The 25,667-nt window shown below is 39.8% G+C and overlaps 1 protein-coding gene across 22 annotated transcripts in view; it reads right to left on the minus strand.

Moving 5' to 3' along the window:
- The window catches only part of ESRRG (estrogen related receptor gamma), a 371,041-nt gene that overhangs the window by 150,224 nt on the left and 195,150 nt on the right, over window positions 1-25,667 (minus strand). Inside the window, exon 1 of one of the 22 annotated variants that reach the window (XM_041426696.1) lies at window positions 7,546-7,711. The exons of 19 other annotated variants lie outside the window; for them this stretch is intronic. In XM_041426696.1, the coding sequence (XP_041282630.1) occupies window positions 7,546-7,601 (56 nt within the window). In that variant the 5' untranslated portion in view covers window positions 7,602-7,711. Of the gene's footprint in view, window positions 1-6,825; window positions 7,321-7,545; window positions 7,712-25,667 lie in introns of those variants that run through there. 2 more of the 22 variants (XM_041426715.1, XM_041426716.1) reach the window with 2 other exon arrangements.

The following is a 25,667-nucleotide window of genomic DNA, read 5'->3' on the forward strand; positions in this document are numbered from 1 at the left end:
AATATACGGGCATTTGATTTGGAAACACACTCTAAATCTACTTTAGATGGCAGGTGAGTTTTAGCGCCTTTTTTAACTTGATGCTCTTCCTTTTTTTTCCCCTTAAGAGAGAAAAAATAATTGTGCAGGAGAAAGCCTCACAGACTTGCTGAAATTAATCCCTCTGAAAACTATTTTAGCATTAATACTTGCCAATTGAGTATATCACAGTCCACCTAAAGCAATAAAATACCAACTTAAACACAAAGTGACACTGGCATTCATACTTCACAAAGACAGGAACCAAATTCTACAGCCAATTTAAAGACAGAAAAAAAAAATTAAAATAAATAAAGAATACATAGAAAATTGCTTGATTCTTTCTCTTACATTTTCAATATATGGAAAACTATACAAACCGCCAGTAGTACTCTGCAAAGCATACATAAAAGAGTATAATTCCACCTTTTTGTTAACTACTGTTTTTACTAGATTTTCCTGTTTTGCATTTCCTTAAAAATATTCATGTGTGAGATTGAAAAAAGTGTTTCTTCTAAAACAGCTCTAGAAACAAACCCAGAAACAGAGGGGACGGGGTAAAGAGTAGCAATATCACAGGTAAGAACGGACTGAATAAAACAAGTCACCTCCTCTCCACCCATCCTGGCACCTTTATATGGGAAGGAATTTCAGAAATGCTTAGGAACAAGCTAGCAGTACATTTTAGATATGACTTTTTCATTTCACTCACCAGCATCTCTACATCTACAGGACTTTAAAATTGTTTCCTATCTAGCTGAGGTTGGGGGGGGGGGGGGGGGGGGGGGGGGGGGGAGCTGTATATGCACATAAGGCTGGCTTTAAATTTTTTTAATTAGATTTTTAGGGTTTTTAAATTTTTTTTCTTTTTTTGTTTGTTTTGAGTTAGGGTTTTTTTCCAAGGCCATTCAAAACAAGCAACAGCAACTCCACATCATCTTCTCATTCTAACTTGCCAAAGCCATCAATCCCTGATCACACCTATTAGAATCTCGCTGTAGCCAACACTACATTTTGCGACAGCTTGACCAGTTGTTTAAGGGAAGAGTGTGTGATGGAGCAAAGCTAAATCGACACATCTGTGATACTTCTGACACCCCTCAGCATGGCTAATATTAATTTGTTTTCTTTGGCTAGGTAAGTGCTGCCAAAACACATTACATATGGTATGTAGTTCCAATCAAAATGATGAAAAGGAGATGTGCAGGGGTTTTTTTTCACTTACAGCAACATGAAAACACAGAGTGCTAAGAGACATCTATGCAAAGCTACAGAAAAACCTCTAATCACTGTATCTTAAAGTTTGGTTTCAGAACACAACCCTTTAAGAGACTATGCCCTCCCATATAAAGACAGCAGCTCAAAGCTGCGAAGAGTTTTTACTCAGGAAAAGAGAATATAATTTTCATTGTAAGATGAAAGGATATATTTCGACTATTCTCATGTGCATAGGGGTAACTAATCATATTTCAGAAGGCTATCATATAAATAGATGTGCACAATTCGGTACAAGGATATTATAAATGGCTTGATTAGACCAAGGACAAGGCCTTCTATTTCATACACCCCATGATACTAACTTACCACAGTAATGTATGATGATCCTCCTCCAATTTCATACTTAAGGGTCTGTATTAGTGTCACAAAATATTAAGTTTTGCACATGGTTTTTTTCTTTTGTTTTGCTTTGCCTTATAAATAATTTTGACCTAAGTAAGAAAATTTCACCTAGACAACATAAAAATTCAGGCTGGTGACCCACGGTAAGAATAAGACATTCAGTGGTACAGAAAAACAGCATATGCTTGTCTCATACTCTGTGAAAGTACTTCTATCGCTCTAACTTTCATTAGGCTGCTAATAGACATTTTTCTAGCAAGTATAAGAAGCTGAAATGAAAAAGTAAATTTTATTTCAATTTTAGAAGAAATGGGTAACGATGTTCTGATTTAAAAGCTACGCTACTTAAAAGAGGAAAATTATTGGAAATTAGGTAAGATTCCCTTTGATGCAAACCTGCTATCTCAAGGAACAGCAAAGAGAAAAGCACTTCTTTGTTTGAAGGAAATACAAATTAACTACCCTACCAGCATTATGTAAACAAACCCAAGAGATTTTAAGCTTTTGTAACACAGAAAATACACAAATTGTTTCATAAGACACAGAAGTCAAAAGGCAATATCTTACAGAAGCTACTCTCCCAAGTGCTACTGAAAAAGAAATAGCAAGTCCTTTAAAGAATAATTAAGCAATACTATCTGGCAACATGCAAATTCAGTTTAACATTTTTCTTTAATGTTTCATAGTATTTACTTCTGGACAACAGAACCATAACAAAAGAAGAAAACAAAAACCCTACAACTATAGGACTTCTGGAGAGGACTAAGGAGCATTAAAATCACATATGTATTTTATATTTTTGTCTGAGGACATCATGGTGTGTATTAACAATCACATGCAGGAGGCTTTCCCCCCTAACAATAATTATATTCTTTAGATGTAAATATAACTGTGTGTCCAAGGACATACTTAGCTGAAAAAATAAATCTGTTTGACAGCCAAAACTTATAGAAATGTGAATAAATATTAGACTTCTCATTTACTTGTAAGAGAATTTTTTTAATAAAAAATACAGCATCCTTTAAGAGCAAAACTCTGAGTACAATACAAAACCTGCTAGATTACATGGAGAACCTAACACAAAATGAGCTGTAAATACTTTACATTGCTGGCCAGCTCTTTTCTCATGGATAAGAAAAAACCCACATAAAACCACATAAAGGCAGCTGCTTTTTGACAAGCAACTGCACAGAGGGAAGTTATATCGCTCTGCATACATATATATACTTACTGTGTATATGTCTGTGGCTAACACACAACAATAGATGTACATTGCCAAAACTGCATAAGGAATATGCTATACACCTGGAACACACACAGAGGCATGGATATAAACATGTTTAAACACAAAATTTGCTGTGCACAGGCAGAAGATTTCACACAAAATGCAAATATACAAAACAAAACCACATACATACACCCTGCTACAGATAGCACTGTGCATGTACGACTCCCTAAGTCGAGCCTAAAAGACGATACATGAAATGTAAAAGAACGTGTAATAAGTGGAGTGTCAAGCTGCAGCGACTGTTGGTGTCATCCCTGCACTATCAAACATACATATGAGTATGATTGGAGACAGAGAGGCTAAATATTTCACTGTCAGGGCATGTCGAGAAATGCAATTCATTTCTCTCTCATGTGCTTTAGGACAATGACAATTTAATACAAGGCCAGTGGACGTAAAAGAGATAAAAACTGAACAAACTGGCCCAGCATAATCACAGATTTCCTCTAGAGAGCTTGGTAGCGTGAGGCTCATATGCACTTGTAACGGATCAACATTTTATTGTTTCTTCCCTCCATGAATTTGCTGTGAAAAAGAATTCATAGCAAAGCTTATCTTACAGACAGAGGATCCTTCAGGCTTCAATAGGAACATGAATTTCTTTCATATTTTTCCTACTTCTCCTATATGTTTTATTTACTCTAAGCAAAAAAAGTAATTATTTTATATATTTCCTTGAAAGGTTAAATAAGCATTTTTTTCATTCCTACTTATACTTCCAGAGCGGTGCAAGCAACCTCCCTGCAGGCCCAGGGTCAGTCCTTTAAAAACAGTTCTGTAAAATGAATAATCTTGTATCATGAATATATCATATTTTTATACCACGATTTTTCTATTGTAACTTTGTAACATACAGAAATAGCAGCATAGCATGTGGACTGACATATCTGTGAGAATAGACATATCATACTTTTTAGCTACTCTAAGCAAAGTGGGCTTCAAGTATTGTTAAATATTATCATAGACAAGTTACCGTCTCTATTTGATGAATAGCACCATGTATTTGAAATTAATTGCAAAAGTAGGGTTGGCTAATGAGGTGGCCCTTATCTTTTCTCAGCAGTGCAAGCACAAGTATTTTTCTGCTGGCTCAATATTTTTTAAATGCCCAAAGTGCTATTAACTAAGTTGAAATCTGATTAAAATATGAACGTTAAAATATTCACAACAGCTAATGCAGCCACACAAAAAAAAAAAGGCTAAGAAAATTCTTATCTCTTTTTTTATCATTAAGCATGTGTTTTGAAAAATAATAATTAAATAAATTGTTCCCTACAGATTCTCACAGTTGTTTTGCTTCCCATTAGCATCTTTGAAAACCGCTTGTTAAGAAAATAGTTATTCTTTATTATGGAACTATGGGGATGATGCCCTTCTACCTGCCTCAGTTTAAAAAGAAATTTGTAGGGAATGTTAAAGCTTAAAGTCCGTCAGAAAAAGGACAGTGATTCTTAGGAAAAAACAGGGGGAAAAAGTATGGAAAAAATGATCTGCCATCCGAGAGAATTAATGGATATCCACAAGGGCTTTACTAATAACATGGGTTAATTACTGCTGCAACGCACCAGGATCAGTAAATGAAAGAGCACAACCATAAACACATTAAAATGAGCACCCATCACTAAAAGAGGGGCAAGCCCCAGTAAAGGAAAATCTGCCAGGCAGGCATTTCAGCACAAACCCTTTATACTTCCTGTAGGATTCAGAAACTTGCTAGCAGTGCAGCAGAAGCAAAAAAGCAAAGCCCTACGACCGGAAACAGGGAAGGAAGAAGGCACCAAGGCCTGCCTGCTGCCCAAGGGGAGAGCCCTGGGAGAGCCCAGGCAGGGGCTGTGCACCACCCCACACACTGGGTACCCACCGGAACACCAGCCTGGGGCTTTATTTCTCAGGAACGACTGTAACAAGCTATCTAATAAGACAAACAGGCGAGGTTAAAGACCTTCAGAGTCTGGAGAAACCGTGGAGTGGAATCAAGTGCTGCTTCCCACTTCACAAAGAAGCGTTCTTCAGTCTGCCCTTTTCCTGCCTTTACGAATCAAAGACACTTCTAAAGAAATTCTTCAGCAATTTGAGGCTATGCCAAAATATTTTAAAGAGTGAAACTGACATAAACTCTTTTGTGCTTACCACACAATCACCTAGTGCACATGCAAACACACAAATATATGTACATGTGAGTAAAACACATATTCATATTCATCCATACACAAACACAACCCGGCCAGACTCACAGGGTGATTCCACAGACCATTCCCACATTGCAACATGACAATGGTTAGAAAAATATAAAATATGTACACCAACCATCACTGCACTGAAGTACTCACATGCTGTGACACCTACGTCCACTTTTTAAATGTTACAGCCATTCTACGCAACCGTTATTTCTTGTCATCAGAGTATTGCATCAGTTCTGTTGTAAAATGAAAATCTATGCATGGGAACAGGTGAATTTGTTTCACATATAAACATTATTGCACACTTTTAAATGGACAAATGGAGAAAGCAGCAATATGTTCAAATGAATGAAACACAGTGAGCCACAAAACACAGCACACAGAAGCCTTCTGGAGTTACAAATCTCCTCAATTTTCTATGTTTGGCATTCAGAGACCGTGTTTAAATTTACTAAACTACTTCTGTTTTCTCCTCTCCCTAACCCCCTGCTTTTTTTGAGTGTTTCAATTGCCTTTCCTTGTCTCAACAGCTGTGACAACTGTTAAAACAGTCGGTAAAATTAAGTCCGCTATGTAATCCTTTAGTCAATGTTACATTTTAATCAGAGGTTGAAGGAGACTTCCCGTTATGAATACAGTGATTTATTTAAAATTATTAAACTGACACATGTCAAAATGAGCAAATATATTTATTGCATCTGTTAGCTTATTAACTATTAGTAATTATTAGTGCTATTGTTATTGCTGAAAGAGCAAAAAACTAATACTGCAGCTGGCTTTAAGTTATTGCATTCTTTAACAAGCTCTGCCTCAAAATCAAAGCATACCTAGTGATGGTCACGCAGATATCTGTGCACTCCCAAAATGTTCGGACAATTTGTAGCTTGAATCCTCGCTACTCTCATCCATAAGAACTACAGAAACTCCTACATCTACTTGTATGTCCTTATGCATGTGCATATGTGTGTTACAGTATGTAGTTGAATCCCAGTTATTATGGATATTAATAACATGTAAAACTGGTGTTTATTAAATGAGATGGAGAAGCAGATATGTTTCTGAATGTTAGTTCTTTTTCTGTGTCCACTCCAATCCCACATGCAGCCCTGCACTCAGACAATATATTAAGAATGTTTTGAGATGACTTTTAATTGAGTCAGAGGAAGAAAAAAATTAGTTTGAATTTTGCACCAGAGCCAAAAAGACATGTGCCCCGATTTCATTTAAATGCATCTACTCTAAGACGCTTATCTAAACTAATCATTCAAATTAGCTGTAAGAAGGTAAATTCAAGAAAGCTCCTTTGGGGGCGGTGGGGGGGGTTGAAAAACCCACAGGGGGAAAAAAAAACCCACAACCATAAAATACTCATCATCTTTTTATGTATTTTATGAAAAATGTGTCACTGTTAGGAAAAGCAGTGAAAACTGCATTCTTACATTACAAAGCTATCTTACACTATATACATACAGCTATGACCTATAAGCCATAGCTGAGAGGGCACCCTACCTCCGTTTATTTTCTTTTCTTTACCCCAAAACACTACAGTGGGTTTTCCCCGCATCCCCTTCCCAAACTGTATTCCTGCGAGCCAGGCTATTTGTTACTTCCCTTCTTATTTCCCTAACATGCGATCACGGCAATTCACTTTTCATGCCTGGCTTAATTATCACCAGCCATGCACTGTGCAGGCAGTAAGGACAGCTAGTGGGCATCTACCTATAGTACACTGTCACCTCGTGTGCAGCCTCTCCGCGGCCGCGGCTGGGGCGATGCTGGCTGCCGGCCGGGGCTTCTCCTCGGCGCTCCCGTCTGTCACTCCCGGCCTAACACCGGGGCATAGCGACGTAAGTGGCTCGACAAGAAGTAAAATGAACCGGTGGCAGCTCCCGTGATATACTAATATTTAATCCCGGCTGCAGGCTGAACTCAAGTTCAGGAGCCGCTCCTCAGCCCCAGACCGCCCGGTTCTGTTTGGGCGCCACGCTTTCCGCCGGAGTCACTCTGCCAGGTAGCTGAGAAGTGCCAGCCAAGAACTGCGGCTCCTCAAGAAAGTGTGTTCGGCTGCCTTTTGTCGGGAGCAGCAGGAGCGGGGAGGGACACGCCGTGCGGCGCGGACCCCGCCAAGTGCCCCACGCCGCCTCCCCGGCCGCTGACGCCGCGGGTCCGGAGCGGCGCCCCCCGGCAAGGCGCTCGCACCGCGCCGGCGGCCGCTCCCGACCGGTGCCCGGGCCGGGCGCTCGCCTGCCGCTAGCACCGCTCCCGCCGGGCGCATCCCGCCCGGCCCCCCCCACGGCGCGCAGCGGCCGCGCAGTGCCCCGGGCCGGCTCCCGCCCGCAGCCGCGGCGCAGCTTTACCTGCAGCGGCGTCTTAGGCGCCTGTCATGTTTTGGGGCAGGCGGCGTGCGGCGGTGGGGTGGGGGCGGGGAGCGGTACCTACTCTTCCTCGTAGTGCAGGGAGAGCGGCTCCGGCAGGCAAAGTTCTACCGAATCCATGTGCGCCCGGCGACCATCCTCCGTGCGCCCCCGCGGTGAAAGCAAAGTTTCCGTGGCCGAGCGCCGCGCACTTGGCACGGGCGCGCTCCGGGCGCGGCGGCGGTGGCGGCGGGCGGGGACCAAAAGCTCGCCCGCGCGCCTAATCAAGGACTTAAAGCCCCGCGCGGAGCTCATGAATATGCAGCAGGGCTGTACATATGCATCCCCCCGGCCCGGGGGGACGGCCGATTGGTGGGGCCGCGGCCAATCAGGCGCCAAGGGCGCCGGGGCGGCCCGGCGCGCGGGGCGCGCGGCAGGTAGAGGGTGGGGACGGGGGAGCGGCCTGAGGCGGCGGCGGCCGGGGCAGAGCCCGCGGACGTGCCCGCGCTGCCGGACCGACCGGCGGGAGCGGCCCGCTCCGCTTCCTGCCTTGCCTTGCCTTCCCTTCCCTTCTCGCCCGGCCCCAACTTCGGCAGGTACCTTGGCAGGCTCCCGGCTAAGGACTGCGCGCAAAGGTAGAGGATGAAGTTTGCGCCGCCGCCGCTGCCGGTCGTGGCGTTTCGTTGTGGCGGCTGCCGGGCTCGGCTCCCGGCGCGCTCTCCTGAACGCCGCTTCCCTAACCTTTGGAACTGCTCGGCGCCGGGGAAAAACAAATAATTATAACGCCAAGCGCGGCCTGCCGAAGCCTCTGGGTAACTCAACTTTTCATTGTCGTGCGAGTTGCTTTTGGGGGGAAAGGGGAGTGGGAGCGGGCTGGAATTTGACTATGTATATATGGTATTATACATAAAAACATATTAAAATTACACAGTTATCTAATACAGAGATATATAATTTCCTATTTAAAACTCAAGTTTCCTTTCTACTTAGTTAAACAAACAAACAAAAAAAACAAAAAAAAAAACCTTTCCTAACAAAACGAGCACAAATCCAGTCCTTAACATAATGGGTGCAACTGGGAGAAAATACAGGTACGCGTGTTCCTATACAACATGGGGGCGTGTGTTTATTTATACACATATAAAGCATATGCTCCTATACGAGTATTTGTATGTTTAGAAGTGTATATTTAGAAATGAGAAAGAAAAGATCCAGAACTGATCCGTTTCATCTGTTAGTGTGCAGGGATTAGAGTGGACCAACTGAGCCTGCCTCATTTTAATGAGATAAGGGCTGCACTGGAGTAACTCTGCAGTAGTAAATCTGGGAGGGTGCCTAGACCTCTACGGTGTTTGGGGGTTGGGGTTTTTTGTAAAGTAAGTTCAGCTGAACTAAAAGGGCAATAAACACTGTAGGCATGCCTGCATAAACATCACCAAGCCCGGTTCCAGCAAAACACTGCTTACAGCCAGCTCAGAGTTGTTCTCTGGCGTATGAAAGATTCCTAATTAAACTTATCCAGCACAAAGAATGTACTCAATTAGGGACATTAGAGACACTGTTTGCCCTGGAACACATACAATATCCTGTTTTGAAAGTATCAGTAATAAATATGGGATTAATTTTTTTTTTCTCAAAAGCTACTACCTTTACTTAATGTTAGAACTAAGGCACCATACATATTTTCCAGGTTCAAAGCATTTCTGTCCCTACCAATGAAAACAGATGCAGGCTGTTTCTGTCCAGAAAAAAGCCAAACTGACACTTGGAAAGATAATTTCTTAGAATGTAGCTCAACTCTTTAAAAATCTTTTGTGACTGGAGCCCTAACATGATGCAAATGGAAGTCTTTTAGATCAAAACAAATCAGTGCGAACCCTCAGAATGCAGTAATACTATTCACAGAAATGCCCTCTCCAGATCTGTCTCACAGCATTTTACCAAAAAATATACTGCAACAGAACCAAATTCCAACATATACAGGAATATGACATGCTTGTGTATGTTTACAGCAAAGAGATTCCAGCGTTCTGAATTTAACCTTATGTGAAGACTGGGCCTGCTTCCTACAAATCTGGTATAAATACTTGCAATTTTAGGAATCAGAACTCACACAGCGAAACTACAGCTCAGACTACTGTATAAAAGCAGGTAGCAAAAGCTTAATTACCAGTAGCATTATGCTGTCTATATTGTTAAATGTGAACTCTGTAATTAAGATGTAAATTTGCTTGTGAGCAGTGAATTAAAAAGCTCTGAAATGTAGAGCAAAATTTTAGTACTCTGTAGAAACATCAGGGACAAAAAAAAAATCAGTTTTTACCAAATTTTAAAACAGGAGGCATTAAATCATGTTACTCTGTTAGAACATCCTCTTTAAGTAACAATTTGATAAATGTAGATTTTGGAATCAAATCAGAACTTGAATAGGATGTCTTTATGTATAGTTATCTGTATGACTATATAAACTCAAAATACATGATATATATGTGCACATGGGCAAAACATGCAAATACAAATATATTGTTTGTACTATCTCTGTGTATAGATTTATAAGTATATAAGAGTATGTCTGTTTATAGATTTATATCCAAAATGTCTGTTTTTCAGTTTTTTGATTCCAAAATGCTTTCAAATCTTTGCATGTATATGTCTTTTTCTTATATAAATATCAGCCATAAATTACTCCCTGTACATGCATGATTTGATATGGTCACTTTTCTGTATTACATTCATTGGAAAACACCCTCCTGAAAATCTGACAGCTAATCCATTTTGAAACTCACCGAAGCACAGGTTAGCTTCATTCCTACTTTTGTTCATTATCTCCTAAGATTTTATATTCAGGGGCTGAAACACGATGGTCTCTCCTTCTGTCACGGTCTGTCTTCCTGTAAGCCCTCGTTTGCACATTCCCATAGTTTCCACTACCTTGTGAGCTTGTTGTCCCCCACCCTCCTCTACACCCCCAAAAAAATGCATCTTTCCTCCCCCCCTGTGAGCCGTCACTAGTTTTCTATCAAGCATCTTTCATCCGAGCAAGCAGCTCTCTGCCCTGCCAGTGCTGCCTCTTGGAGAACCAGAAATACTGTGCTGTACTTTGCATGTTGATAAACAAAGCAGTTGGCTTCTTCCCCCAGGGACTGAAAGTGTCACCTCCACCAGACTGGGGCCTGGAATTCCAACTACATTCTTGAACTTGGGTTTCACTGTTACAGATCAGTTTGGGGAAGTGGAAAAAAAAAGATAAGAAAGAGATTACTGCAGCAAATAAACTGGGGCTAACTGTAGCTTCGTTTTAAGCTCTTCTGTAGAAATAAATAAAAGCAATAGCTGGAAGGCAGGGGGGGCACCACCAGTTTACTGAATTTTGTCAGGGAATACACAATAAGAACATGCATGCAAATACACATCTGCAATAACTTCTCCAAATGTACAGTGCAAAATCTTACCACAAGGAGTTTATACTAAACAGTGGTAACGGAATCAAGAGAGGGGAAGGAAAAAATCATCAGGGGTGCCTGTACCAGTCAAGGGGCATTGCCAAGCAGCACCGACATTTCCATGTCTCTCTGTGCATCTGATTTTTCCTGTGTGCCAAACAGTACATCTTTAAGCATCTTCACATCTAAATACTACAGACATTTCAAGGCATCAGAAGAGCCAGATTCTTAAAGCATAACCACCTAAAGGCAAGTGAAGTGAGGTTCAGTGGCACTTCACAGAGACCTCACAGTGCATTGTGTCAAATGTGTATTTACCAAATGGAGCAAGAAGCTCAAGCCAGCAGGGAAGCTGCAAGAATATGAAAGTCCGGTAGCTGCCAAGGATTTATTTGGGAATAAGCTTACTTTAGATAAAGATTTGCAATACCATGGAGGCTTATTCAAAGTCCAGCTGGAAAATACTATATTGTTAAAGAGTTTGAAATAAATACTGAAGTGTCATCAAATATGTGATCTTTTATTCACAATCACTAATTAAAGAAACACAACTCAGATCTCACTCAATGCTACAGTGAGATTAACATTAGAACAGTATTGCCACTGTCTACTCCCTGTTTGTGCTTCTCATTGGAAGGCACTCGGTGCACTCCTGGTTATGCTGCTAGTGAATTAAAAAAAACTAATGCTTCAGAAGTTCCAAATTCTGCTCACCTGTTTGTATATAGTTGGACAAATACTATCAAGTTATTACTTGAAAGCCATCTGCTTCTTCAGTCTGTATTTAGCATTAATTACTCTTTTGTTTTGATCTTAGGGGAAAAAGCTCACGCAACACAATCTCTGATGCTCCTTAGAACTCTTCCACAGTGTGTTCACAAATACATGGAGCAAGGCTTTTAGCTTTAGCTGCTACATTCAATCCCAGCATATAAAAAATGTCTCTGTGAAATAACAGCAATTGCCTTACCATGTTACTGAACTACATTCAATTTATCTGGTCTCAAATAAATACTCCATATTTTCTCCTTGCTTTATTTTCAAGGGAATGGGTATGGCTATTTAAATGACTGCTTTCACTGGTACAGAATATAATCTGTTCACACTGCTATAAATAATTATTCTCTTGATGAAACACCTTTTCCAAAGCCTCTCACAAAAAGAAAGAAAGGAAAAAGAAAAAAAAAATAGAGAAAGAAAAAAGAAAAAAAGAAAAAAAGAAAAAAAAAAAAAAAAAAAAAAAAAAAAAAAAAAAAAAAAAAAAAAAAAAAAAAAAAAAAAAAAAAAAAAAAAAACAACAGAAGGGAGCTGCATGCACACTGCCTGTTACCCACCAAAAAAAGTCTCCTCCCTAAAGATAATTCAGGCACACACTTCAATATGGATATCTCACTACTACCCCAAGCTCTTTTTTTAGTGTAAGTTTCTTCAGAGAAACTGAAGTACATTACTGTCTCAGACAGCCAAGGATAAGATGACTGAGGGAATTCAGTTGCTCTGTTTAATTAATACAGGATTATTTCACTTTCATTTTGTGAAGCTAATAATATGACTGGTGGAATGTCAGTAAAAATTAAATCATAAACTAGTGCAGTACCAAAGGGAAAACTTACTTTAGTTATGGAGTATTCCCAGCAGAAATCTTGAAAATCTTATACATATTTACACTGATAAAATACCACATGTACTTCGTGGGATACTGCAAGCTTTCTACAATCCTTGTGGCATGTTTTTACGGAGCAAGCGTTAACATTTTGAGATTATACATTAATAAATGAGTTGCAGTTGTATTGTTTCTTGAATGTTAAGCACCACATACTAAACGCAGGAACACGTTCAAGGTCAATGCCCTATTTTAGACCTTTTCAGCAGCTGTGATATTATGATAATCACACTTAAAATATTCCTACAGAAAGAGTAAATTAGCCCCTTTCACTAGAAGGATTATTATGATAAACAACAAATCTGAAAGAGAAATTCAGATTTCTCCTTTTGTTTGTTGTTTTCTGTTTTGTTTTGCTGGTTTTGTTTTTGTTTTCTTTTTTTCCCAGCAATGCAATAAATTGCTGTCTTTTACTGTGATGGCTTTTCTATCCAGGAATTAAAAAAAATAAAATAGCAAACCTAAAAGCACAACACTTTACTCTGCACTTATATTACCTTTTGGTGGTGTTTTTTTTTTGGAGGCCTCACCTATGGAAAAGTGCCTTCCTTAAAATGCATTTATGCTTTCTATTAGAATCAAAACATACCAGTTGACATACATCCCATTCTATCACCTATACTCCAGTGAAATGTAATATCCCACTAAACCAGAAGTGAAAGAAGAAAACTTAGCATCAGCAGCTATTCCTGAGCAAGACAGGGGTTTAGCTCCATCTAATTGAGGGATGAGACATGTCCCTCAATGGGTCTCTCCCCACTCTCCCACCTGCCCTTCCACCTAACTGCAAGCTCAAAACGCTAAAAATAGAAGAAGAAGATGGAGCGTAAATATTTCCCCAGTGAAAACACCAATAATCGTTACTGTGAGCTGACATGAATTGCTTGTTACACTGCCCTAGGATATCATGGCTTGAAGCGAGAGCACAGACATGCACAGAGCCACCAACCACCCTCAAAGGTTTTGCGCCGTCTATTTGTGCACGTCCATGTCGCAGAGGCTCCTACGACATCTGACGTGGAGCCGGGACACCTGCTGTACAGAACGCATCCTCCAGCCTGCCTGCCCCCACCCCCCGACAGTCCCAGCCCATCTTCCATCACTCTTCTGCCTTTTTCTCCCCCTGCTCCCCCTCCACTCCCTTCGCTCTGGCATTTTTATTATTAATGTTATTGCTATTATTACTGTCCAAGCATAAGCTGATCCACAGGGGAGCCTGTGTAATTTAACCCCTCAAGCACTAAATTCCTTCACATGTGCCAAAGACACAGGTTTGTTGTTGCCTCCAGCAATATCCCAGGAAGACGAGTGATGGCGGTGTCATATCATCACACAGCGACTTAATCTATTGCGACACACAGGGAACGGGTAACTGAAGAGATTTACAGAACATGCTCTCTGCCTGAATACAAAATGTTATCCCCTTTACCAACAAACTCCAGTGACAAAAAACAAAGTGAAACAAATTTTGCCCTCTCATTGTTTCCATGACTGCTTTATCCAATCCTACTCCCCCCATTACTTGTCCCACTGTACATCTTCTACCTATACAACACCTTTTTTCAACATTTTTGTTCTCCATCCTTTGTTCGTCATGTGTTCTCTGATTAACAAACAGCTAGATCATGTTGAACTGCCAAGTAACAGAAGCCTTGGAAATATTTTATCCATACGACTGGAACTATCACTTACATCAGGGTTACTCTACGTGCTGTCTTTATGTTCTGACATGTAATGCATGCTTTTTAAAACAATGGATTAAAAGGGTTGCTCTTTTTAAAGGTGCAAGGAATGCTAAACTAAGCTCACATTAGCTACAATAAACACCAACCTCAGGAAAGCATCTATTTTAAGTACTGAAAATCACAAACTGCCAGACAGTTTGTCAAGTAGGGACTTTCTACATGATTGTCCTGTTATCCATAACTATTTAGGAACAATTCAATATAATAAAGCAGCCTATAAATGTTCTCGCCAAGATCGAGGTGAGATCCTCTCTCTTCTAAAATTTCACTAACCTAGGAAGCAAGAATTTGGCACAGAATTAATACTAGAGACAAATTAGACTAGTGAAATGTCCTTAGCTTAGGATAACCTGATTGTGCTGGTGAAAAGAGCTTTCACCATGGAAAATTAACAGCTCTGAAACCACTGGTAACAAAGGCTGAGTTCAGAGGCTCAAGAGTAAACAAATTCTTGCTCCCCATAAAGTAATAGCTACCCTTATCTCTAGACACCCAGATCTAAAATAGGCAGAGGCTTCCATAAAGGCCTCTGAACCCTGTCCCTGTAGTAACAGAACCCTGATTTTTGTTTCGGTATATGTGCCTCTTTAAAAGCTTGTATCAGCTGACTGACTGAGCACTCAAAAATGTACACTTTGTTTAGAAGCATATTTAGGCTCTGGGTTACATGATTTCTTGAACACATACTTGTGGGCACAGGAAGACATTAAGAACTCCTTGTACTTCTCCCAACCATTAAGATGAAGAGACTTAAAAGACAGATTATCATGGATATACAGCTTCCAGATGGTAACTGTGTGGTTCCAGGAGTTGGAAAGAAAAGTGGAATTCATCACCAATTGCTTTTTTCCCAGCCCCTTCAGCTCCAGCACCCTGAAAGCCCAAGGCCTGATATAAGCATCACTAAGATGCTGTTGCCCACTGCTATATTCCTTTCCCCTTAGTGGTGGGTAGGAGGTTTAGAATGCCCACCAAGAAGATGCCAGTGCACACCAACACAAGTGCAGCATTCCTGCTATCTCCAGTACACTTGTATGCTAACATTTAAGGGAACATTAACGTCATTAATACAATACAGAAGAGTCACACTTTTAACAAAAATGTTACATTTCATTAATACAAGGAAAACCTTTTTTCTAGCTCTATTAGTATGTATGTTCAAATGACAGCATATAATCATAATGACATCCTTCTGCAGCTGAAGCCTTCTATTATCAACTCTGTTTCTGTCCTATAGCAGCTTTACTTCTATTGACCAGACAGTTAGTCCTGTTCAATTATTCAATCTCAAATCAATAGATTTTAGTTCCATGTATAATAGTTAAGGTGTAAACACTATGCACGTGCTCTTTCAACTTAATTAATTTACTTGCAAATTTGAATTTATAGCTTATTTTTTAAGAAACATGCAAACTTCAGTTTTCATATTAGGCTGCTTATTCCTCCCACCAGTTCTGCCTCTGTTTCAGGTGTTACATTTCCAGAAATCAAGTTGAACTTGCCTACAACATAAATGTCTTTATTTCACAGATAAAAAAGGGAAAAGTAAGAATGATAATTATTTGATTCTGATTATGCTGAATAAAGCAATAAAATAGCAGTATGACTTTTAAGCAGATCCAGTCAATATTTCATTGCTGAAGCAGTCACTCAAGGTGTGAATTGATCCAGAAAATACAGCCTTTAGACTTACTGCACTTCTGATACTTGTATCACAAACAATTTGGTTCAATTACTGCAGGTATGTGTCTGTGTGTGTGCCTATATCTAGACAAACCACAAGGAAATGTGTTATATTATAGGCTCTTGGTTACCTGTGTATCTTCACGCACAAAAAAGAGGTGGCAAGAAAATAAGCTGAACCAAGACATGCATACAGAAGGGAGTGTCTCCATCTTTCATTCTAGTTAGAAGCCACATTATTAATTTTGTTCCTCCAAGCTTACAGAGCTTCCAGTTGACTGTCTGATTTTACATTCTTTTCTCAAACAAATGCATGTTGACTTGAGCAGCACACACGCCCCACTCAATACTTTAGCGCTGCAGAACAGATTCCTGATTACCTACAATGCTTTAACATTGCATAACAGATTCCTGATTACCGAATTCCTGAAAGTACATCCATTTTTGTGCATCTAGAAAACAGATCTAACATTAGTGCCATAATGCACTATCTTTACCTTCCAGGTAACCCAGAATAATGTGGTTACAATTTATCTGAGCCTGAGTTCAAACAATACTACCCAATGAAATACTGATATCCTGGGGAACACCCTTGCTGTTACCTGCCTTGAACCCTTCCAGGACTATGTCCAAAGCAGCTGCAGTTTATAAGCTGGAGGATAATGCCAGGGAGCTGTTACAGCAAGAAAATCTAAAGCAATTTCTGCATACAATCATTACAATGTGACTGTTAAGAGACAGATAAGAATTTCTCTATTACTGTCAAGGAAGCAACGGGCTTAAAAATTTGGAAAGGCTTTAAAACATAAAATATCAAAAGGAAAAGTTGCAACTCAGTCTTCCTACTGACCCATTTACTCCAACTTCAGATTATCTCCTCCCAAGGTATTAGCATAAACTTCTCCAGTGCTATTAAAGGCTGCATCTGCATTCTTTAGCACTGTTTGCATTTAGTACACATATTTTCAGAATGCTAACAGTCTTTTACTCAATAATGAATTTGGCAGAAAAACAAAAATAGGCTCTCTTTTAATGTTATTTTTCTAAATAAATTCTCTAAACCTGATTGAGTTAGATCCTTGAATCATGCTTTGGAAGATGCAACTTGGAGTTTTTGAATAAAGTGAAGCACTTAGCAAATCAGACTTTTATTCTTCATCCATTGAGAAGCCTCAGATTTAAGATGAAAGAGCCGGGCTGCCTTTCTCTCTCCTCATCCTGCAAGGTTCCTTCATTCTCCCTGTTTTCCCAGTAGATTTACTTGTGAATCTGGTGACAGCCCCATTTGAAGTCCTGAGGTCTGACTCCTGACCTCAGTTATGTTAGCCCTTCCCTGCAGAAGAACTACCCCTTGGATCACTGACTTGCTATTATTCTATGGTTAATAGACCTGAGCTGTGCAATATTTTTTTATCTGGCTACAGTCCTATCTCTAAATTCTCTATTTTGAATGAATACCGATTTTGTGACATGAAGTCTGCTATATAATGAAACGCAAACAATGAAAAGGCTAAATCAGTTTACAAAAAATCTATTCGTCAAACAGTGTGGAGATGCTCCCAATTTAGTCTGGGCAGTGCATGCAGTTCTTGATAAGGGAGTTAAAACCGAGCCGTTCCACTGCATAAAAATAAAAGCATCTGCAAGGGAGAGGCATTTTCTTTAGGAGACTCTTCCCTAGAACCTATAGGTAATTATTAAAAAATGCCCCTTGGATTCTGCAGGAATTTTCCAACAGCCAGGAGCACTGTTAGAGGAGGTAACAGCAAACGCCTCCCCAGCGCAGTCCCCTTATGTCACATTTGCATTTCTATTCAGCTACATTGCCTGACAATGAAGCAAATGGGCCTGGCCTTATCTGTACAATTGCGGACAACAGAGATTTTCTAAGCCATACAAAGGAACGAGCTTAACATTCAGCACTCAACACCTCCTGGCGTCCCCCCCCCCCCCCCCCCCCCCCGGAACGAGCTTAACATTCAGCACTCAACCCCTCCTGGCGTCCCCCCCCCCCCATCCCCCGGCCCTGGGGGATGGCGGTCACACAAACACCTGGCCACGCCACAGCCTGACACCCTCGCACGGCAGCCGAAAAGGAGCCGGGTACGAGAATAACAATAAATTACAAGAAAAAGCGATGGAGACTTTGAAGGAGCTCGCCAGCCTCAAGGAAGAAAACAGTCCGAACTCTCTAGATTTTCAGGCTTTGTTTGGAGCGTAAAGGAGTGTCTCTGGAATGTAAAAGTAGATAATATCTAGTCAACCATTTGTGACTCCCGCCATCCCTTTTAGGCTGGTATTTAATACAGCAGATGAAACCTATAGAGCCTTTTATCATGGAAATTTCATATCACCCCGGTTTTCATTAGAAAACCTTTAGCAGCTAGGCTGGCTAACTCATGCCATTTCATTGCACTACGAGGAAATTTCCGGCTAATTCCTTCAAAATTAATATCATCTGATTTAAAAGTTAGAAATGACACGAAAAAACCTGCACAAGCTGAAACCTCCAGATCAAACTTGTGTTATGACAGGACTTAAGCCAGCTATAATACAGGCTAGGGCTTTAAACAGCAAGGAAAAATTACAGTTACACGGTTCTGTAGACACTTTGGCTTTAGTCTGGCTTTACGTTTTATATATATATATATATATATATGCGCATATGTGCACTTACACATTGTATCTGTCTTCTTGTTCCTCTCTTGCTCTCAAATACTCAGGGTAGGTAACAAAATAGGCCTCAATCTCAAGTACAAGAAACTTCATATTCGAAGGGGGTTATTCACGTGTTTATTTGTATACACAGAAATAATCTGGGGTAGCAAGCATGGAGAGGGAGGTGGTAGAGTGTCCCTCTTGTTGTCCCAAATAGTATATCCTAAAGCAGAATGTGCTTTTACATAGCACACTGAATTTTAAACTGCTGCCTTATACTTTAATTGTCCTGAACTTCCAGGTAAGTTTATTCTTTGCTGTTGAACAAATGCTGAATTTCTCCCTCGAGGTGGTTGCAATGAGTAGTGATTCTCTACTTTTTTCTCACTCACACAGTTTTGAAGATTTACAGGCATGAATATCATCACATTAACACAAAATGATATTACTATTGCCAAAAAACAAGGCAGTTAAGCACAGAGACAGTGAGGAAGGCAGAGCACTTACTCGGATTCAAAGGAAACCCAAAGCTCCTTAAAGCAGCCCATTGTTTTAAATTTTACTAATATTGATGCACCAGAAGCTTCTGTGGTTGTTGTTTTTGCATGAGCTGGAGCAAGAGGCTGGAGTGCATTCTGCCTTTTCAAGTGCTCATAAGGGAACAGCCAACTTTTATTATCCTTAGAATCAAGAATGGCTTTATTGCCAAGAAGGCATTCCATTGTCCTAAAACACTGCAGATCCCTCAAACTCTGTCAAGGTGACAGATCACTTTTACCTTCAGCTGTGCAGGCATATGCCCAAACTTCATACAAAGCATGGGAATAGGGTGCAGTGCAGAGCAAAATTTAGTCCTTACACTTGCTGTGACAAAAATAAAACATAGGACAGAATTAAATAATTGCTACTAATATGTCAGTATTTTGAAACACTTTTCTAGACTGTAGCATCAGAGATACTATGAGCTATCACACACTACTACACTGTTGGAACTACTTATTTTTGTCAATTTATTAAAACGACAATTAGTACAGATGGGAGCAAGAGGTGGTAGCTGAGTAAAGAAGAAAGGAAACCAAGTGAAACATTTTTCCACAGATTGGTCCAAGGTTTATTTTAATCTCAAATCAGATAATCCAAAAGGCTGGCTGTAACTATCCAAATGAAAATAAGCCTTTACTTCTATCCCTTCATTAACATGCAAGCATAGAAATTGTAGCATTTACCTTGCTGAATGCACACACAGTTTATGCCCGTGTATTGCATCTTGAAGATACCTGTCAGGATGGTTTCTACAAGCCTGTCCCTTCTGGAGTAGACTAAGCAACACAGCTGACCCAGAAGGATTAGATGAGAAATTCAACTAATTAATGAGCCCTGCAGGCAAAACATCATTTCTTCTGTCTTTGGGGCTTTTACAAGGTCAGCTGGTTTGTTGGGGTTTTTTTCCCAGCATCAGGTCAGACTCACTCATCTGTCAAGTTACACAAGATTTGTAAAACGATAGTGGCCACTATCAAGCCAAACAACATGGTACATTTTCTCTAATCCCAACAGTAAGGGGAAAACTGTTCTGGCCAATTCAGCTTTATTAAAATATGCCTCTCTAATGTTAGTTTTCTCTTCCAGGGACAATAGAATTACAAACACAATATTTCCCATTTACAAAAATATTCTGTATCACAAGTTCAAATATTCTGGAAAACAGCTCAACTCCCCGCTCCTGCTCTGCCGTCTTTCTGATGATCACTTTTATGAGTGTCGCATGGCACAGTTTTCTTCCATCTGCCAGGGAAGTTTCCCAAAAAGTATACCAAGTTCAAGAAATGAGGAAATTGAACAGGAAACTCATTCAGATATAGAATTCAGAAAAATTATCAGCTCACCTCATCTGTTTCTCTAGCAGTATGTGCACTGTTACCATCCAATGGCCTCTTTGGTAATAAACTTGTCCCACCTCCCATCTGCTCTTCTTGCTGGCCTCCTGCCACTTCAGCCTCAATCCTTTCCTGTCTTCAAGATGTCATTCAACTTCACTTGCGCCCCATCCCATTTGTTTCCCTTTCCAAGTGAGATCAAGCATACATCTTTCTATGTCTCTCACTCCAGCCTTTAACTTCTGCTCCATCTTTTTAGTAAGTGTCTATATTTCTGCTCCATTTATCATAGTTGGCAGCATGCACTATGCAGGTGTCAAGGAAACCAAGAGAGAGTTCACTATTCATGATGCTGCCTTTTCAGCCTTCTTGTGGCTTGCCATTGAATGTCAGCTCCTTAACACTGAGCTGTATGTTGAGAAGAATATGTATCAGTTAAAGACAAATTACTTGAAGCCAATACAAAAGCACATGAAGAAACAAGGCTGCTTTAGACGTTTTCAGCCTGATCTCTTTAAGATTTTTATTTGCTTATTACTTGATTTTTTTATGTCATCTCTACCGGTTTTTTTTCCTTATTGGCTAAAAAGAAACATACAAGACATTGCATGGGGCCAGACATAACATGTGGGCAGACCTCTATAAACGTAAATACTTGGCTTAATAATGTCATATAATAATGCTTGATTTCAGTAAATGCTTTCTTTTCACATCATTATAGACTTGTGTTTCACTAAATGTAATCCAACTCAGAAAGAGAGACATCTTGGACCCAGCAGAAAAGAAGTCAGAGGTAAATGAGAAATACCTAGCTGGCTTTCTGCAAAGACTGAGAGCAAAACTCCACCACCCTTCTCTGCTGCCTTGAGCAGTGAGGAGGCACAGCCTTGCCCCTGAGGCTAAGCCCAAGAGGATGGGTTCACCTGCTACCAGCCAAGAACCACCTCTTTTAAGGACAACACTCAACTCCACCAAAAACATACAATTATCATAAGAATCTAACTCAGCAAGGAGAGAGTTAATTTGATGAGAAATCATTAATTACACATACGACAATGGTTTTCAGGTAAGACAGTTCTTCAGACAAATGCAGCTGAGAAACAAAAGGGAAGAATGAACCATTGAGGTAACTCATGTATGATGCAGCTTGCATTATTTTGCATAAAGTGCAAACAAAAGTTTCCACACAAGGATATTTTAACTCAAGATACACAGTTCATCATGACTACAGTCCGATTTAAACTCTATTTCTTCTACAGTGGAAATGCACACATCCAACATGAGCACAATTCACCGCTTTCTATTCTGTGTGACAAAGAACACAGGACAGACACTCCTCATAATCATTTATTTCCAAACACTTCTGTCCAGGTCACCTTCCTGGTTTTACCCATCATGAGTATGACAGCAACAATAAAAGTAGAATTTTTCTTACAGTAAAATAAAGTGTCCAGTTTGTGGCCCAGCTAAGCATCTTCTAATGCAAAGCTAATAATTTCCACCCTTACCGATACTTTATGTGTTCTTTAAAACAAACCTGCAAAATGGTTCTGTGACTGGCAGAGCCACATCTGACACCTTTTCACATCTTCTGTCACATAATTTCTGTGAAAGTGACAAGAACTATTGATATAAATACAGATATAAAACGAAAACTAAGGACCTAACATAAAAATTTAATTTAATGCCTTGCAAAATTTCTCAGGGGGCTAAAGATTCATATTTATTCAATACTGTAAATATTAAATTTCAAACTGAAATTCAAATCTGAACATTTACCAAGTCATTTGCTGGATTTTCCCTCCTTTGCTAGAAGGCAGTAAAACATATTCTAGTTCACTGAACAACTATGTCCCTTTGTATTCACAGACCACTACACAATGTCCTTACTTAAAGAAAATGGTAAAATAACCAATTGCTTTAAGTATTGTAACCTATTTCCTGTCACTGTTACACTACCTGAGAAAAAATCCATACCTCCAGAAGAAGGTCAGCAGGAGTGGGTCAAGATTATGGCTGAAAAGACACTGAAAGTGCAGGACAACTCCACACTGGGAAGGGGTAACACAACTCTGTGGGCAACACACATGGCATATTACGAGTAATGGCAGATTACAATGATATAATGAAGGGATGCCTCTCGTACCCTGAAAGACAAGGACGGCATAAAACAAGAACCGATCCAATTATCTCCACTCTTATTTTAGTCCTCATCCTTCAGTCAACTTTCTCAGGCATGGGAAGCACCCTCTTAAATCAGTCCTACGTTCACTGCATTTATCCCTTTACAGGTACACTCATTTTATTCTGGTCCACTCGGAGTCTGGCACGACTGAGAAGAACAAATTAATGTGAGCATAAAAGTCTAGCAGGCTCTGTCTGTAAGGAGTAACCACGTATTTTTCTTGTCACATTCCCTCCCCTCTACCCAAGTGCCACAAACCAGCCTCTGTGCCAACAAATCTATTTAGTACCCTGTGCCATCGTGTCCAGAGGGGCAAATCCACACCCTATTGACCACCACTCCATAGCTGTTTGCCTTGTCTCTCTGGTTCGACAAGTCTGTGCTGATGGCACCTGTTAAAGCTGCTTCAACTAAGCTGTTCTGCATTTGTCTGGCTGGATTTGGACTTCCCGGATCCCTGACTGAATACAAAGTGATTTGAAAAAACGGTGTTTGGCAACAAGCACAGTGGGGAGTACACTGCGTGTTGGTATACAAAAGCACAATGTGTTCTTCATAGCATCACTGAGGGAGCATGCTGCTCGAATCTCTCTGCTGTCGAGATCAAAATGGTCTCCTTTGTTGTCAGCTGTTTAATAGCAGCTGTTTAATGTAATTCCAAATGATCTGCTTGAATGAAGTTGTCATTCTTGCAGTTCACTTTAATGTAGTAAAAAATAAAAAAAAGAAAACAAACCACAGCTTGGCCACATTATTTTTCTATTGTTCTTATGAAAAGTTGCACTGTCTCGTGTTTCTGCTAGCCTATAAAAATAATGAAGGTCCAATTTCTTGAAATAAAACATAATTTTGAGGGAAAAACAGGTAATATTTATTTCAAAACATTTTCAGGCACTTGAGAACGGCTTGATTAAAAATACCTTTGCTACTAAAAAAATACACACAGAAAGTGAACTTGTCAGCAAATATATGAGCAAAAAGAATATCTATTTCTATAGATTTCTACAGACATTCTCCCCTAGTGGGGATTATAATTTATTTTATTGCATTTCATAAAACAGAAAAAGTTGTAGCAGAATGTTGATAGAGCAAAAAAAACATATACACTCTTCTTGATGAAGCAGTTTAGCTGAAGAAAGCATGGCTTCACATCAAGGAAGTATGCCTTTATATTGTCCGTGGGTTTTGTTAAAATCTGTTTGATACCAAGAACGATAATAAGGATCATAATCTGTAAAAATATTTGCAGTTCTCTGATGAACAATAGAGGGCACTAATGTTTCTAATCTGGCAAACGCATCACGCGCCAGACAGACAAAATAGCCGTGGCACTTGTAGCACACAAACCACATCATCTATGCTAAATACGTAGATAGTAGAGAGAGGATTTGTGTCTCTCAGAAAAGTTCTTTTTGTCCTTTAAACTTCCTTTTTTTTTTTTTTTTTTTTTGCCTGCAGAAAGTAGGATGTGATAATAACGCGCTAATACTTGCAGCCTTTCAAAGCGTTATTTTCTTTTGTTCATTGAACAAAGCAGATGCAACTTTTCCTGGTATAAATCCTTCTCCTGTGTACCTTCTCACCACATTCTTCTCTGTTTACCTATAGCTGTGTACAGTATTTCAAGATAAAGCCATTCCACTGATATGGAATTAAGCACCCTTCAGCGGAAGCTGAAGGGTGCTTAATGTGTGTTACCTGCATTCCCAGCAATCTAATGCAGAAATATTGTCTAGTGACATCAGTAACTGGGAACTCCTGGGGCACCACCTGAAAGCTCTGAGTTAGAAGGGCTTATCAGGCAATCTTACACCACTGAAGTATTTTAAGCAGTTTCACTTAGCTCTGGAAAGATGCAGCTGCTGAAAGTGGTACTTTCAATAAAAGATACAGAACAAGTATATTAGAATGGTTCTGCACCTTAAACTACCTTTTCTCAACAAGAACTAAGAACACCCATTTAGAAGATAATTCAGCCTTTTGCCCCAGAATAAATCTCAAGAAGACAAAACCTTTGTTAGTAGTACTAGTAGCTGAACACTGTCTACCTTTTTTTAAATGCTTACCAGTGACTCACATTGCTACTCAAAGAAACGGATTTATTTCTCAGCCTTGGAGATTGATACTTTGGCAAGAGAGACTTAAATGTCAACTAACAGATTGTTGCTAATATTGTGAAAATGGGTAAATGCACTGTGATTAGTTCAGAGTAACTCATATGGAGAAACGTAAGAAATACTAATATTCTGATGCAGTAGTTTCAGCACTTATTGTTAATGAAAAATGAAATAAGTTCACACTGCAGACAGCAAAGTCTTCATGAATTACATGGCTTCATTGCTGACTCCAATTTTAGAAGAGGTGGATTGGCTTTTCAAAACTAACAAGATCTCTAGGAGATCTTCAGATATTAGCATCTTGTCCAAGTCAAATGAGACACCTTTAAGACTGTGTTAATAGCTAGGCTGAAATCTGAAAGCTGGACTCAAGTTACTTTCACCACAAAGGCAAGACATCCATAATTAGGGAAAATAACTCAAATTTCTGTCCCAAGTCAGCCTGAAATGTAATGAGTTGCCACCTTCCAATGTGGAACATTTAAAGACTTTTTGGCCACAGACCTGAATAGTCAATGCAAGTACTAGATGTTCTTTATTTGACTATACTGTAAAGGTCAACAGCTATTCAAGCAACCCTCCTTGGAATTTTCTGACGTCAAAAGATTATTCCCTTACTTCAAAGGGGTTTGTGTTGTTTGGTTTGTTTGTTTTTTCTTCGTTTTTTCTTTTTAAATATGACCTTAACACAAGCATTCTGCTTTTTTTTATCTTTATTTTTTGTGCCAATGAAGAGACTGGCCTTTGCATATTTCTCCATTTATTTCAGGCATAAGAGACATTGCAAACTAACAGGTAAAATACAAGCCTTGCTATAAGGGATTATCATTCCAATT

The sequence above is a fragment of the Onychostruthus taczanowskii genome, unplaced genomic scaffold, assembly GCF_017590055.1.
Source record: "Onychostruthus taczanowskii isolate IOZ18803 unplaced genomic scaffold, ASM1759005v1 scaffold93, whole genome shotgun sequence".
NCBI classification, from domain to species: Eukaryota; Metazoa; Chordata; class Aves; order Passeriformes; family Passeridae; genus Onychostruthus; species Onychostruthus taczanowskii.